General features: G+C 40.3%; 1 protein-coding gene across 1 annotated transcript in view; it reads right to left on the bottom strand.

Moving 5' to 3' along the window:
- Nucleotides 1-17,436, bottom strand: part of LOC124290091 (dynein axonemal heavy chain 8-like) — a 102,175-nt gene that overhangs the window by 51,849 nt on the left and 32,890 nt on the right. Inside the window, 18 exon segments of the mRNA XM_046726780.1 lie at nucleotides 4,574-4,660; nucleotides 5,540-5,647; nucleotides 6,300-6,386; nucleotides 7,280-7,465; nucleotides 7,468-7,541; nucleotides 8,545-8,752; nucleotides 9,074-9,219; nucleotides 9,814-10,013; nucleotides 10,658-10,884; nucleotides 11,050-11,094; nucleotides 11,096-11,188; nucleotides 11,876-11,974; nucleotides 12,512-12,708; nucleotides 13,475-13,583; nucleotides 14,340-14,495; nucleotides 14,497-14,565; nucleotides 15,521-15,655; nucleotides 16,531-16,662. Coding sequence (XP_046582736.1) covers nucleotides 4,574-4,660; nucleotides 5,540-5,647; nucleotides 6,300-6,386; nucleotides 7,280-7,465; nucleotides 7,468-7,541; nucleotides 8,545-8,752; nucleotides 9,074-9,219; nucleotides 9,814-10,013; nucleotides 10,658-10,884; nucleotides 11,050-11,094; nucleotides 11,096-11,188; nucleotides 11,876-11,974; nucleotides 12,512-12,708; nucleotides 13,475-13,583; nucleotides 14,340-14,495; nucleotides 14,497-14,565; nucleotides 15,521-15,655; nucleotides 16,531-16,662 — 2,358 coding nt within the window.

The raw sequence follows: 17,436 nt of genomic DNA, 5'->3' as shown, positions 1-17,436 counted from the left end.
GACAATAGAGGCAGTTATCACCCACAGATCCCGAATAATACCTTTAGTATTCTGTTAGTAGCTGTTACACAGGGTTAAACTAGGAGTTTACACACAGAATGAGTGAGTCAGTGCTGGGTGATAGGACTAACGACATACAACATTACAACATAATGTGCTACACCCTGTGCATGGGGACACACCTTTACAATGTGTAGGGAAGTTAATCAACCTGTTAACTGAATGTAATGCTGTGAAAAACACATTCCAACTGAAACTTGCAATAGCCCAGCTCTACACAAACAGCTAGGCTTTTTCACACAGTTAAATATTAAAAAACTATCACACACAATTAAAAAAATGCAAATGCACACATTTTGAAACTTAACTATATGTTTCTAGGAGCTTTATGTTAATATGTACTGCCAAACCAACTGAAATGCTTTTGCCCATGAAACATAGCAGTCATTGTCCAAGCTACAATATTATCACTCTGGCCGTCACATTACATCTAGAAAACAGGCAGCCACTACAGTGCTACATCAGCTCATGTCTACCTCAGCACTCATTGTTTATTGTTGTATTATCATCTTTGATCAACCTGTCGAACTACACCCAATTTGAAACACTTTCTTCTTTTTTGAAATAAACTGAAACAATGTGAAAAAAAACAGCTTCAATTTTCTTCAGAAATAATACACACATTGATCAAATCTTTCATTTAACCAAACAAAAAATCATTATATATCCCATACATTGCTACAGACCATTGTTCATGACGTTCACACAAGAATTTGAACCATTTTGCTATTCTGTTTTGTGAACAGTACCAAAAATCCTCAGTATTATCTAAAAAGTCACAACACAAACTTGCTATTGCAGATTAGAGAATAGAGTTAAGAATACTTCTTTTACAAAATTTGTTTTCATGATGCTTCAACATATTGCAGTATCGTGCTTAAAAAATTACACACAGATCAGCTAAAAAGAGAATGAAAATCCATAACCCATTTAACAGTATCCCAGTCCCAATAATATTGGATATTTGGCCCTACAGCTGCACCAAACAGTGTGAGCATATAACCATAAGAGTATGGTTCATGTACCACTCCATTAAACACCATGACACATGACAAGAAGCAGATTTGCTCTGATTGTCAACCAGAGTGGTCTCCCCTGACAGCCACCCATTCAGTCTCTAGTCACACAGCCATAGCAAAAATGATAAATGCATGTGAACTAAAAATTGGAAATATTTCAAATTCAGCATAGTTAAACATTTGATCAAAAGAATCAACTTCTGCCTTTCTGTAGAAAGGCTGTAAATTAGGACACCCAACAGACCAGATAGCATTCGGACGTTGTCCCAACGTTGGCAATGTTGGCAAAACCATTGTCAACGTTGGGCCAACGTCTGCATGCTATCTGGGAATCCTACAGAGTGCATGGTGTGTGTGCGGAGGTAAACATGAGCTGACTGCGATGGGCCACTATGTATGGAGCTACATCAGACATGGTTACCCCTGTGGGTGTTTTGTCAGTCGGCTCAACATCCTCATCTATCTGTATAAACAAGCCAAACCTACAGTCAATACTTTGTAGCTGTACATCATGTAAATCTGCAAGTCTTGATTAACAACATACATAATCAACCAAACTATCAACATTTTGGTATAAAACAAATTTAAATAATATAAAACAATTTTTGAGAAACATCACTCAAATAATAGAAACGGGGAACCTCAACATAATTCAACCTAAGTGAAATGTCTTCACTTCAAGCTCACCTGATTCTGTAGAAAGCAAACATTAGAAATACGTGAATATTACAACAGAATGTGATTCATAGTCTATATACAATCTGGGATAGAAATACTTTTTTTTCTAAGTGTGCCTTAGGGCACCAGACAAATATTTTAGGTGTGCCTTTCAGAAATCGTGTATGCCCACATGTTTTTAGAATAAATGACAATGATGAAGATCATTTGAAATTTATTGTTAAATAAAGAAATGGGTTAATGAGCATTCAAATATGTATGGTATTATTCAATTTGGAAAAAAATAATTGTTTTGGGGATTAAATGACTAAATGTGAGTTATGTCTCTGAAAAATCAGGCGTGTCAAAAGGGCACCGAGAACATTTTTTAGCCGTGCCATTTCAATATTTACCGTGCCATGGCACGCTAATATATGGGGTATTTCGAACCCTGACAATTAATTCAAAGAGAAAAAGATTTAATTCAAATTTTACGCATGCCTATACCTAGGATCACTGCAAGCAGTATGATGGTATCTGAGCCTCAAATGTAATAGAAGTTATCATTCTCGTGGAAGACCATTGCTAGTGTAGCTAATATGTGCTGAGTGACAAGAGCAAGTGAAGAATGCTTTCTTGTTTACAGTGTGACATGTGAGGCTCTGTGATGCCATGTGACAATATGTGACAATGTGTGAAGCAAGGTGACTGGTGTGACAATGTGACAAGTGAAGGACACTGATGGTGCCAGCTTACATACATACCATTAATGTCCTTATGTATGATGCATTGTATAAGGAAGGAATACCATAACTATACCATTAGACTTAGGACAAGGAGTGAATTCTAAAACTATGCCAGTACTCTTTAGATAAGTGAATTCTATTTCGTTCTGTCAGAGATTGGAAAATGGTGAATAACATAACTATCCAGGTAGACTTTGGGTACAAGTGAATACTGTAACTATACTGGAATACTTTGGATAGTATTGAATACTGAAACTATAAATGTAGACTTTGGGTAGTAGTGGATACTGTAACTATTCTGGAATACTTGGGATAGTATTGAATACTGAAACTATAAATGTAGACTTTGGGTACAAGTGAATACTGTAACTATACTGGAATACTTTGGATAGTACTGAATACTGAAACTATAAATGTAGACTTTGGGTAGTAGTGGATACTGTAACTATACTGGAATACTTTGGATAGTATTGAATACTGAAACTATAAATGTAGACTTTGGGGTAGTAGTGAATACTGTAACTATACTGGAATACTTTGGATAGTATTGAATACTGAAACTATAAATGTAGACTTTGGGTAGTAGTGAATACTGTAACTATACTGGAATACTTTGGATGATAGTTAATACTGTAACTATACTGGAATACTTTGGATAGTATTGAATACTGAAACTATACATGTATACTTTGGGGTAGTAGTGAATACTGTAACTATACTGGAATACTTTGGATAGTATTGAATACTGAAACTATAAATGTAGACTTTGGGTAGTAGTGAATACTGTAACTATACTGGAATACTTTGGATAGTATTGAATACTGAAACTATAAATGTAGACTTTGGGTAGTAGTTGATACTGTAACTATACTGGAATACTTTGGATAGTATTGAATACTGAAACTATACATGTATACTTTGGGGTAGTAGTGAATACTGTAACTATACTGGAATACTTTGGATAGTATTGAATACTGAAACTATAAATGTAGACTTTGGGTAGTAGTGAATACTGTAACTATACTGGAATACTTTGGATAGTATTGAATACTGAAACTATAAATGTAGACTTTGGGTAGTAGTGAATACTGTAACTATACTGGAATACTTTGGATAGTATTGAATACTGAAACTATAAATGTAGACTTTGGGTAGTAGTGAATACTGTAACTATACTGGAATACTTTGGATAGTATTGAATACTGAAACTATAAATGTAGACTTTGGGTAGTAGTGAATACTGTAACTATACTGGAATACTTTGGATAGTATTGAATACTGAAACTATACATGTATACTTTGGGGTAGTAGTGAATACTGTAACCATACTGGAATACTTTGGATAGTATTGAATACTGAAACTATAAATGTAGACTTTGGGTAGTAGTGAATACTGTAACTATACTGGAATACTTTGGATAGTATTGAATACTGAAACTATAAATGTAGACTTTGGGTAGTAGTGAATACTGTAACTATACTGGAATACTTTGGATAGTATTGAATACTGAAACTATAAATGTAGACTTTGGGGTAGTAGTGAATACTGTAACTATACTGGAATACTTTGGATAGTATTGAATACTGAAACTATAAATGTAGACTTTGGGTAGTAGTGAATACTGTAACTATACTGGAATACTTTGGATGATAGTTAATACTGTAACTATACTGGAATACTTCGGTAGAAAGTAAGTACTATAACTGTGTTGGTAGACTTGGGATAGTAAGCGAAAATCACAACAGTAGATTTTCAACTCCATAACACTGCCCGAAGAGCTTGATGATGAAATCCCCTCCCATACAATGTCTAATGGTTGAAGCCATGACCACATGTTTTAAGTAGTGTCTCCTCACAACAACCAGCCTTGTTTCATGCTGGAAAATGATCCACAATACTTGTATCGCAGAGTGATACATGTGGAAATTCATTATCACAAGATTAGTTAGATGAAATTATTTTGGTAGACTGAAAACCCACACGTCTGTTAATATTTGATAGTGCTGATTCTGTCACGATGTTACCAAATTCATACATTTAGTAAAACAGTGACTCATGTGAACATCGGACGATGAAGGATGTCAACTTACGTGAACCTCCTGCTGGGACCTGCTCTCCAGCCATGCCTTGGCGATGGGCTTCCAGCCGACAACATCCCGGTCCAGATACAAGATGCCCTACACAGGAGACAACATGTACAGCATGTAACTTACATCTCAATGCTTCAACTGTTGCAGGTGGATACAGTGACTTTGTCAAAGCATATGCTTTCATTCCAAGGGACTGCAATGCTTTCATGAAATATTATTCCATTATGGTTGCCTGTTAATAGGCAAACCAATGGTGAACATGGTTAGGGACCGTTCATAATTTATGGGTGTTTTTTTTTTTTATTTGATGATGATGATTTTAAGGGGGTCACCCATTTTGTTCTGGGGAGCTTGGGGTGGGGGGTGGGGTGTCAGCAATCTTGTACACACACGTTCTGGGGAGCAGCAACTTTGTACATAAAAATATGATTAAAATTATGCTTAGAAATTATGGGGAGGGGAGGGGGGTCATTGATTTTGTACATGACATGCTGGGGGGTCACTTATTTTGTACATAAATGTTGGGGTGTCATCCACATTGTACATGCTTCTCCATAAAAATCATCATCACCCCCCCTAGCCATAAATTATGAACTGTCCCTTAATGACACGCAGCCCAGTCAAAAACTGTAAGGATATGATCTTAACTTTAGTTGATTCTTTTATGAACATCAGGATTGCTGGAGGCCTACTTAATCCTGGAATAGTTACAGACATAACACCATCTGTACCTTACTGTATGTTTAAGCAAATACTTGTATTTGGACAGTGCTTGGCAAAGAATATATAAATAACAGCAATAACGACTCTGATTAATAATGATGATAATTGACATTACTACCAAAATTCTGCGGAATGTGAAATGAACAAATGTAAGATAATCATGATCACAATCCAAAAATACATTCAAGTGATGAGGTCCTGAGTTGTAATAATTACAAAAACACAAAGATAAGTACGACTTACAGATCTGGCGACAGTGGCAGGTGAAGCAATGTTGAGGTCATCAGTCTCAAACAGAAGGATGACATTTTCAGACAGGAACAACTTGTCTCCATTCTTCAGATGCAGCACCTGTGAAGACAAACCAGACAAATACAGAGGCGCCATCAGGACACATAACATCACAGACAAACATTAGCAAACCCAGTAGTGTTGAATGTCTCTTAGCACTCCAGCAACAGCCTCACTGAAGGACTGACTGACTGACTGAGTTTGGTTTTACGCCGCTTTTAGCAATATTCTAGCAACATCACGGCGGGGGACACCAGAAATGGGCTTCACACATTGTACCCATGTGGGGATTCGAACCCGGGTCTTCCGCGCGACGAGCCAATGCTTTAACCATTAGGCTACCCCACCGCCCTCACTGAAGGAAATACCACTGGTGTCACATCACGTACACTACGGAGAAACTGCCACAAACCATGTGTCTAACAAGCATCTGATTTCAATTGGCTGTCTCACAACTTCAGAACAGAAATAAACCTTGTAAAACATTAACCTGCACCCACTGAAGTTAATCTTGTTGATACTGTCTACAGCAAAACTTTGTTAATCTGAACAGTACAGTTCCGGATTAACAAACCCAACCTTCCTATTAATGTCCATGAAGAATGTATCACCATTCCCACCAGTAATCATCCGTGAGTTAGATTCCAGGCAATCAGGATTATTAGCAATTTCTACCCTGAAATGGCTGTATCAAACTTGAGAAGATACTGACCCTGTCGCCGGAGAGTATGCTGTTGAAGTTGTCTGCCCAGCCCGAGTTGAGTGGTCCATCCAGACAGAGCCAGGTGGTGCTGATGTTCTAGAGTTGATAATACACAGAGCATCAATATAACAGTCTTATACAATATTGGGTAAATTGTAGACATTTGTCTTCTCTCACTTACCCATTATCTTAATGTTAAACTCAGCCTGAATTAAACATAAACCAAAACAACAAATAGGTGAGGTGAGGTGAAATTGGGTTTAACGTCGTGCTTGAGAATATTTCGCTCATATGACGACGTGCATGTGTGTGTATGTGTATGTGCGGCTGCTTGTACTAGCCCAGACTTAAGCTGGTTTTATAGTGCTAGCCCACTGAGATACTCAAATAAAGTTGCAGTGAAGCATGAATAAGCATGAATATCCCACTCAGACACATTATACTGACTCCACTTTCGTGAGCCGATAAACAATGTCCTTTGTTGTACCCATTAATGCTGAGTGTATGCCAGGCAGGGACCAACAAGTACCATATTTTAATGTCTTTTGGTATGGCGCAGTCGGGGATCGAACTTCAGCGACCTTCCACTCTCGAAAACGCAGGCGCTCTAACTGAGCTACACCTTGTTGTACGGGCAGGGTCAAAACAACAAATAACAGAAACTAATGAGAAAAGACTTAAAACTGATTATTTTCACTTTTTAAACAATAATTAGTATATGGTTGAGAAAAATTAACCAAAATGTTCAAGCCATTCATGAGGCAGCACCCACGTTTTGGTTTTAGTGCGAAAAACTAAAAATAGACACCACTACAAGCATGCAGAACTACTGACATCAGGCACAAGAGTAACTGTAAGTGACTGCCTTCAATCTCCTGTGCATGTTCCAAAACAAACTTGTGACACCTACCCTGTTGGCCTTCCTGCAGGCTGTGGTGAGGATTCCATCCAAAACAAAAATATTTCAAGACTATAAAAGTGACGCCTACCCTGTTGGCCTTTCTGCAGGCCGTTGTGAAGATTCCGTCCACCCAGTCGTGGTTCTGGTTGAGGGAGCCAAACATGATGGAACTGTCATCCACCACTAGGGGGTTGATACGCAGCAGCTTGTGTATGGTGTCTCCAGGAGTGGAACTCTTGCTGGTGTGGGAACTACGCGAGACATGCCTCGAGGGGTCACACACAGAGCATCCACCAGGGTCTGGATGCAGGTGGACTTGCCACTGCCTGGTGGACCTGCTACGATGATACCTGGAAACACATGGATGGGACATCAGGTGACATCTGTTCTTTTATCCAGATGTCAAAATCTGAGTGAGTGAGTGAGTGGGTGGGTGACTCTGATTGAGAGGGTGGCATTTGGGTGAGTGAGTAAGTGGGTGGGTGGGTGGGTTTGAGTGAGTGAGTGAGTGAGTGTTTTATGCCGGACTCTACAATATTCCAGCTAAATGGCGACGGCCTGTAAATAACCAAGTCTGGATTAAACAATCCAGTGATCAACAGCATGAGCATCGATCTAATCAATTGGGATATGATGACATGTGCCAGTCAAAATCATAGAGTACTTGGTTAACATATATTATAAATGAATTTATACTTTCAAGAAACATATATTGCAAAGGAGTCACCTAACTAGTTTCATCTCTGGTGTAAGAAAATGACTGACTGAGTTTAGTTTTACGCCGCTTTTAGCAATATTCCAGCAATATCGCGGCAGGGGACACCAGAAATGGGCTTCACACATTGTGCCCATGTGGGGAATCGAACCCGGGTCTTCGGCGTGACGAGCCAACGCTTTGACCACTAGGCTACCCCACCAGCCCTGTAAGAAAATGCAAATCTATGACCAATTCTACATCTGTAAAAGCAAAATAATCCAGAACCAATAAGAAATGTTAACACTCATTACGTACACATTTTCTTTCATACCTTTTAATGGGTCTTGAAAATGCCCATCTAAATATAACACTGAATATAATTGAATATCAAACAATAAACTTTGAACATAATACAATGTTTTTGAGAGAAAAGAAAAATGGATCAAGGGCAGATCCAAGATATTGTACCCCAGTAATAGCAATATGAGGGAATGACTTGGCTGAGGGTACAGATAATATTGTAAGTTGTCTGTGGATGCAGTGAAAGTAACTGTCCTTGAAGCTTATCCACATTTCTCAAAGTAAGGGTTGACAGATCTGTTACCAAGACACAAAAGAAACAAATACACACTGCTATATATAGTTGAAACTGTTACCTGGGTATGCCTGTGACAGGCTGTAGAGTTGGGTACACTTGTTGAGCCAGGGTTTGTGTGCGATAAGACCAGTATCCATAGCCTTGCTCTCCAGAGCTGCCTCTATGTCCATTCCCCGAGATCTGGCCGAGCCAATGGGCTGACCGGGTGGGGCATCAGGAAGACCCGCAAAACAGTCTTTCACAATAGTTTTAAACAACGCCATGTTCTGAAACACATCAGACACAAACCCACTGTCAGCTATACATTCTCCAAGACATACAAAATGTACACAACTTGAAGAGATAACATATAAATAAAGGTGTATGCTGGAAGTTTTCATGACTGAAAACTGAACCTTGTTTGATGAAAATATCTCAAACAAGAAGGTTTTATGATAGTGTACAGTCTCTGCCAAAATTGTTTAGTCTTCAAGCCAAAGCCCATCACTTGACATGATTTTCAGTAGATCCTCATGCTGTGACTTTTAAAGCAAACTTTACTATACCAGCTGTGAACTAGAGGTTGAAGTAATACTGTCAGACAATACCTCAGCAGTCAGACGAGGTCCAATGATTTCCTCCAGTGTCTGACACACCATGCTGTGCTCCTGTTTCCCAGCAGACGTCATCGGGTTGGGAGTTCCTCCTTTCCTTTGGCCCAGCCCACCACCCATCTTGACCGTGCTTGGCGACACTGAAATAATATAGGCTGTGTTAGGACTGGGTTTATCTACTACAGACCAACTGAATCACATTGTATAAATGATACAAGCCTGAGAAATGCTACTTCTATCTGCATAAAATTTACTAACATCATCAAAATTTGTGAAGCTGTGAATTTATCTTGTTGAATATTTTGTAACCCCTTATCATGGTTAGGATGTTTGTTGTCTAACGCTGCCCAAGCATTCAGTGTTCACGAATGGTGTTTCAAAGTAACAGGACATTGCGTCCTGTAAGTTTCAGATGTCTGTCTGACCCTCTGAAAATTCACAGGACCCATAGAATAAAATTATACACACATTTCAGATTTAACATTTCTTATAATTGGCATTGAAATTATTAACACACAAAAGATTCATAAACAGCAAACAAGTGTCACATGTCACACATAAAAACTTCAGTCAAAGTCATTGTGAAATATACAGTCAGACACTGGGGCCGGCGGGTTGTAGACTTCTTTCGGACCGTTGGTGAGGGTCAGACGCTAATCATGATCACTGAGCATTAGGTGATTCCTCACAGTGATATCCCCCAAAGTGCCATTAAACCATTCTCATTTACTCACCATTCATGTTTGTAGGTGCCATCAGGAGAGGTCTTATTGATGTCGCTTCTGATGCCTGACTTTCTGACCTCGACGTCTCATCCTTCTTGTCTAGCCTGTCTGCAGTTTTCTCCTCTCGGATGAACTTACGCTTCTGCATGGCCCGTTTCAACACACCAACCAGTGCTGAGATGGTGAAGTGGTGGTGGAACTGGCTAGGTCTGTAACAAACAGTGACACATAAAATGATGATGAGGATGAGGATGAGGATGAAGCTGTCACACACACAAACCTGTTCATGCATGTCACTTTAGTTACAGAACCCTGAATATGATATGAAACCCCATTTCAACTCACTTCAACAAAAGATACCAATGACATGCTTCACCAGCAAATCTTTGACTAAACCAATATAGCATCCCATAGATGACTCTTTTACCTTGTATGAACTAGCAGGAAGAACATTGATAACTCAGGCAAGTTGTGACTCCTGATATCATGAATCCCATATCAACTGACCGATACTTTTAATATGGTCACTACAATGTTGAATTCACAAATACATGCATGTTACACTAATGGTTATCCTGTAAGAGGCATTTTACACCAGGGGTGGAAATAACTTTTAAATTGCTAGTGTACTCCGGTACAGTGGCACATGTAAAATCACTTGCCCTGATAATTTTTCCACAATACCGGCCGTTTTCTTGTTGATTTTATAAATAAACAACATAATTAACATTGGAATATCAACTGGACACCGGTACAGTGTGATATACAAATTTGCTTGCCCGACAGAAAAAAACACTGGACTCGGGCGTCGGACAATGGGTTATTTCCACCCCTGTACACATGTTCCACTTACAGCTGATCCTTGACAAGCTCTGTGAGAACCTTGAGTCTGGAAGCCAGGATTCCTGGTCCCCGGAATCCCATGGCAGAACACTTAGCCTTCAGGATCTGGCCTGTGTCTGGTTTGATGAGAGCGACGGTACGGAAGGAAGCCCGCACATCATGTGGTATAGAGCTAGCTGGAGACCGAGAGCCAGGGTTCACTGTCATGAACACACCCACGGTCCTCCTCACAGGAATCTGGCAAGGAAGGATGAATGGACAATCATAAAAGTCTTCAGATATCAGATGGTGACATATCTATCAAAACATTACTTTGTGTAGCTTGTTTAATAATTACATGTGTTCCCCTACACAATCCTGCCACTCCCTGATCTGCTAGGAGTCAGTACTGAAGCTACTCACCTCTTGTCCATCCAACAGTGATGTGAAGGGTTGTCTGGCCTTGAGAGGCCTGCAGCACACACTGGACATGGTCCAGCAGGACAGCCATTGCTTCACGATTCAGACTCTGGGCTTCATCGAAACATCCCCAGCAACCATCCTGTATCAGCCACCAGAGAAGGTTAGGGGGGTTTCCAAACATCAGTATGTCAAAACATGGCAAGGTTTAATAGATAAAAACTCTCCAATGAATTAGAAAAAGTGAGTGAGTTTGGTCTACAGTATTTGTTTCATATCATGATATGGCATGTCAGGGTTCTGTTCCACAATATTAAGCCTCAGTTAGAGTATGGGAGTTCTCATCACCTTAGTTCTGAGGTCGCTTTGTGGAATGGGGCCAAGGATAATGTGGGTGGAAGGCCCAAAGTGATGTAGGACTGACTGACTGACTGAGTTTGGTTTTACGCCGCTTTTAGCAATATTCCAGCAACATCACGGTGGGGACACCAGAAATGGGCTTCACACATTGTACCCATGTGGGGATTCGAACCCGGGTCTAGTGATGTAGGACACAGATTTTACCACTTGCTGAAATCCACAAGCATGGGTTTGATGCTGACAGACCAAGGGTCATAAATGGGGAGGAACCAGGATTTGAACCCACAGTCAGTAAATCCTGGTAATGCTAAGGAATCCTTAGGTGCTGATCACTATTTCTTAAATGTATTTACTTCAGTCATGGAATATTTGCCGTTTCATCACAGAAAGAGAAGTTGACAAGTTCAAACAATAATACACAATGATCTACACTTGGTGTTGTTTCCCATTGGTTTTAACAACTCTTTACCATGGCTATTCCTTGGGTGATCTTTCCAATACTGCTTGGGTCGAAATGTGTTGAGCAGTGGAACAGTCCCAAGAAGGTGCCCAGGATGTTAGCCAGTCCCTGTAGACAGAGGAGAACAGGAAGAAACCATGAAACTGTGGACCATGTAAAGAATGAACTTCAGATACTGTCAAGATATTGTTACTTGGTCTCTTTACTAATGCTGAACTAAGCACTGGCCATCTGCAAAGAGTCAAGTATAGAATGGACAATCTAGTGATTGATAATGTGAACACAATCAAAACCTGACCACTTGATCATATTAAGTAGCCTCTTATGACCAGCATAGCTTGCTGGGGATCTATTCCAGTTTGGAATATTGTTACAAGGACCTATTCCAACCTGGAATGTTGTTCAGAAGTAGTGTGAGTGAGTGAGTTTAGTTTTACGCCGCTTTTAGCAATATTCCAGCAATATCACGGCAGGGGACACCAGAAATGGGCTTCACACATTGTACCCATGTGGGGAATTGAACCCGGGTCTTCGGCGTGATGAGCAAATGTTTTAACCACTAGGTTACCCACCACCCCAAGAAGTAGAGTATTGTTAAGATAATTGCCTGACACAATTGATGATCAGAATGTGGGATTGCTCTACCTTCACTGTCTCTGTCTTGCCCACACCAACTGGCCCTGTTATACATGTTCCCTGGCTCTGGTTCAGGGCCTGGGACATAGTCAAGAAGCAGCGTTCAGTCACAGGGGTCAAGGCCACACCCACATTGGTTCCATGGAACTCGTTGCCGTACTGATAAGAGTTGTCCAGTATCCAGATCAAAGGCTCCAGCTTCTCATCTGTCACAGAAAGTCCATACCTTAACATCAGACTCTATAACCTTCCTAACATGTCCAGCATCAAGGTCAACTCAGAACTAACTGCAATGCACTAAGACATGGTGAACACAGTATACCATCAGTTTAAATTTGTTTCCTTGCTCCATTCAGCAATATTCCAGCTACATGCATCTCTAAATACTCGTTCCTGGACTTGATAATCCTGTGATTGATTTGTATGATCCACGCCATCAGGGAACAATGACCTGCAATTAACCAGGGTGCCGTTGTACAAAACAACCTTAACGCTAAGACTACCTTAAGTCTATGTTAAGGTATGTGAGTTACGGTTACCTTAACGCTAAGATCGCTTTGTACAACGGCACCCAGGTCCCCAAGCCTGACCACTGACCCATCTGGTAGCCTCTTACAACCTGCATAGGTTCTGGGGACAATATATCCCCAATAATTATCTGTTAAAATATCCTTCAACTGCCTTTGTTTCCATTCTATCCTCCAAAATTGACAATGTAATATGTATTCCAGCGCTTCATGTAAAACAAGCTGTTATCCTTAGAAGCATTTTCTTATTTGAACTGTAATTTGTTTTGTGAAATGTGTGTAACATGTGCTGTATGTATACTTGTACTACTTGTATATGGGCCGGAGGCCTTAAGTACAATACACATCTTTGACTTGACTTGACTTGGGACTGATTCTAACCCCGAATCCCCAGATGGTATCAGTTTTGGTTAGAGTGGCTTAATTTCTGTCTACTCCAACATACCAATTGGCTGCATGTAGCATCGTATACTTCTCCTCCACTCAAAGTCAGTCGGCTCCCGCAGCTTCCGGGAACACATGTTCTCCAGGATGTCACGCAGGAAGAGAGATTGCTGCAAAGAAAGAATGTTTGGTCAATACATCCGTACACATCACCAGCATCTTCATTGGCATCTCGGACCGGAGAGCGGAAGGTCGCGGGTTCGATCCCCGACCACGTCATACCAAAAGACGTTAAAATATGGTACTTGTTGGTTCCTGCCTGGCGTTCGGCATTAATGGGTACAACAAGGACTGGTCGGATCGGAGTCAGTATAGTGTGTCTGAGTGGGGTATTCATGCTTCACTGCAGCATGGTATCTCAGTGGGCTAGCACTATAAAACCAGCTTAAGTCTGGGCTAGTACAAGCAGCCGCACATACACATACACACGCATGCACGTGGTCATATGATGGAAATACTCTCAAGCACGACGTTAAACCCAATCTCACCTCACCTCACCTCACCTCACCTCTGTGAGTAATGACAATTGTTCTAGGCATACAAATATGCATCTTAAGTTCATCTTTGAGGAAGCAATTGTCACTTCCTGATTCAGTTCAACGAGTTTATCAAAAACACCCATAAAATTGCAGCAATATCACACATTGTACCACATAACGGTGAAATGAACCCAACATGCACCACCCCTCCCTTGGAACAATATCAAAGCCTGTGGACTCAATATTGTCAGCTTCACAAGTAAACATCAGGTACAATACTGGGTGAAATCCTAAAGATTGAGCAGCTAGTGGGAAGATCATATCCACATATCATTGCATCCACCACCTGACATAATAACATCACTCCAAACATTTGACTATACTTACAGCAATCATGCTCTCCAGACGTCCTTTATGTACAGGTAACATGGGGTCATCGATGGTCCTCCAGGCTCCGCGGACAAGGACAGAGGACAGTTTGCCGGTGGTGGCCACATACTTCCTCAGTGTCCCCTGCAGGGCCTTGCGGTCATACTTGACCTCAGGCTATACCCAGCTCACACTCCCGTGTCCAGTGATACAGCATGCCCATACGACACACTTGGGATGGATACTGAAGGAAAACACCAAGACAGATCAGGCCCGTGTACAGTTCATGCTTGGAACCTCAATGATTACACAGATCAGGCACGTGTACAATTCATGCTTGGAACCTCAATGATTACACAGTGCCATTTAGAAGGTGGGCAAATGTAACATATGTTATATTTGGGACTACACTTTCTTAGTTGTCCGACTTCCATTTTTGTGGAAGTCGCAGTGGCTGGGCAGGTTTTTGCTGGCAATTAGGTGCCTGCCTGGTGTGGGTTTGAATCCAGGATGGGACTCAACCCATAAAAGTACTAGAATCTGTTCTTTACTAAGAAAGTTAATCCATTACAATATTTGTAATATTTATTCATTTTTAAATGAATGGGACTAGACATGAGACATATGAATTAAAACTTATAGTTTGACAAAACATTTAATATAGTGGTAAACAGAACATATTACAGGATGCTTATGGCCGATTGTTTGTTTACTTTTTGTGTAATGTAGCAATTAGCAATATTGCAGCTATATGATGGTGACTGATATTCTGAGGAATTCTAAGCATAGCTTCTCGGGGTTCCGAATCTCCACAAGGGTATCACTTTTGAAAATGAACTAAGAAGTTTCTAGTTCGCTGAACAGCATCGCTTGACGTACACTGGACTGATGAAGAAGTAATGTCACTCTCAAACAAACCTTGAGCATCTCATGGCATATTTAGATTTATACAACAGAAAACAAGAATTGTATATACATGTACTGTGGAACAGTTAAAAACGGTGCAACATATGAGCCCCAAATAGTTTCAGATCATATGTCCCGAGTGAATACATTTTGTATCCAACCTAAGCGAGATGCAAATCAAAACAGATTAGACAATCAGTAAGCATGAAAAATAAAACTCAGTGGGAATTACTGGAAAATAATTGCACCACTATCTTCATCCCAGTGGGTAACAAGTCCTGATCACCACTCACCTTAGATGCAAACTCATCCAGAACAACACTGTTGTTGCAGTCCTGAATAACACTGGCGTTCATCTCATGTAGAGTCTTCCCCACGGAGTCCCGCAGCTTGCCGAGCCACACCTCCACACCATCACTGAGGGTCACCTGTATACAGGAGATTACATTATACACAGATTACATTATACACTGAATACTGTATCTACCTGTGAACAGTGCACACAAATGATATGCCGATATGAAGCTCAGCTGCTCAAAGGCGCTTTGTTTTTCCCTCGATCACTGGATGTCAATCTCAACGGCACGTTGTATTATCAATCTCAACTCCCTGGGGATCATACAACTCTTGCAGCCACTAGGCGCACCAAGTTAATGTGGCTTTCCCATCCCTACGAGGTACCCATTCACAGCTGGGTGGACTGGGGCACATACTCACAGTACTTTGTCCAAGTGATCACACATTTTGAGATAAAACAGCTGTGATACACCAGAACTTATTGTGAAACATATTTGAGACATTATGTCACTTCATAAACAAATACTACAGGTACGGTATGTGTGAAACTTTGTGACATAACAGTCGTGCCATCCTCTTCTTCTTCAGAGACCTTCTGGTTTCAGAGGGGCGGTGGGGTAGCCTAGTGGTTAAAGCGTTGGCTCGTCACGCCAAAGACCCGGGTTCGAATCCCCACATGGGTGCAATATGTGAAGCCCATTTCTGGTGTCCCCCGCCGTGATGTTGCTGGAATATTGCTAAAATCGGCATCAAACCAAACTCAGTCAGTCAGTCTAGTTTCAGAGTCGAAATAAAATATGTAAATTACAGCTCACAAACAGATGGCATCAACACAAGAGACCAACTTGAACTGAAGAGACAAAAGTCTTAAGAAATATTAACTGTATAATACAGTCCTGCTAAATAGCCCCATACAGTTGCTCTTCTCTTCTTCTCTTTATACAAAGTGGTCAGTTTGGAAGGGATAAATTGAATACAACAAATCTAACTTAGTGTGAGTCCCAACCTTATCAGTAAGAGTGAGAGTCTCTCCATCTGCACTCTGTACAGCCACAGCATCCATGACGATGACGTCATCCACCAGACCTTCAGACGGCAACATCGTCGGCACATGCTGGGACAAGCTTGGGTTCAAACTCTGTATAACATAGGGGACACTACTACATCCACTGGCCTAAATACAATGTAACACCAATTCAATTCAAACATGAATACAGATATACATGATGTTTTGCTGACACAGATCTGTTTGATGTTTCAGGTGATTCCAAATTTACCAAAGTGAAAATGTATTAACATTATGATCATTATCAGTGATAGATTATAATGATAACCAAAAAAAATTTACTTTAAAAATGATTAAATTTATCCTTAAACACTTGGCTTTTTTGGCCTGAAAATGTTGCCATTAAATACAATTATTCACCACACATGATATACTTTTAATAACATTTCATTCACTATAAGGACAGAATGTTAAATAAGATGTAAAATGAACTAAACACTCCAAACTAAAGTTGCATACAGAGACAAAAACTGGTTGGTTAATAAGTAGCCATGCTGCTCTACCTGCTGGAACAAGAAGTGAAAAACTGGGTTAGTTTGATTGCACTTCATTGCCAAGTCAAATCAAATTCTGTTGCCTTTCGTTCTTGAGACAAATATAAATGCTTGTCAACATTTATAATATACACCCTAAATGCTTAAAGTATTAAAGCACAAGTCAACATTTATAATATATACCCTCAATGCTTAAAGTATCAAAGCACAAGTTAACATTTATAGAACATGCTCTGAACATGACTTGACTGTTTATGAACTGGCAATCAAAACATACTCAAGAATGTTGTGTCACATCCAAACATCAGGCTTCTTCAAGGACTAAGGTCATACAAGTTCCATCGATTATCAA

The sequence above is a fragment of the Haliotis rubra genome, unplaced genomic scaffold, assembly GCF_003918875.1.
Source record: "Haliotis rubra isolate DU_JTF1 unplaced genomic scaffold, ASM391887v1 Scf456, whole genome shotgun sequence".
Classification (NCBI taxonomy): domain Eukaryota; kingdom Metazoa; phylum Mollusca; class Gastropoda; order Lepetellida; family Haliotidae; genus Haliotis; species Haliotis rubra.
This window is presented reverse-complemented; position numbering and strand designations above follow the sequence as displayed.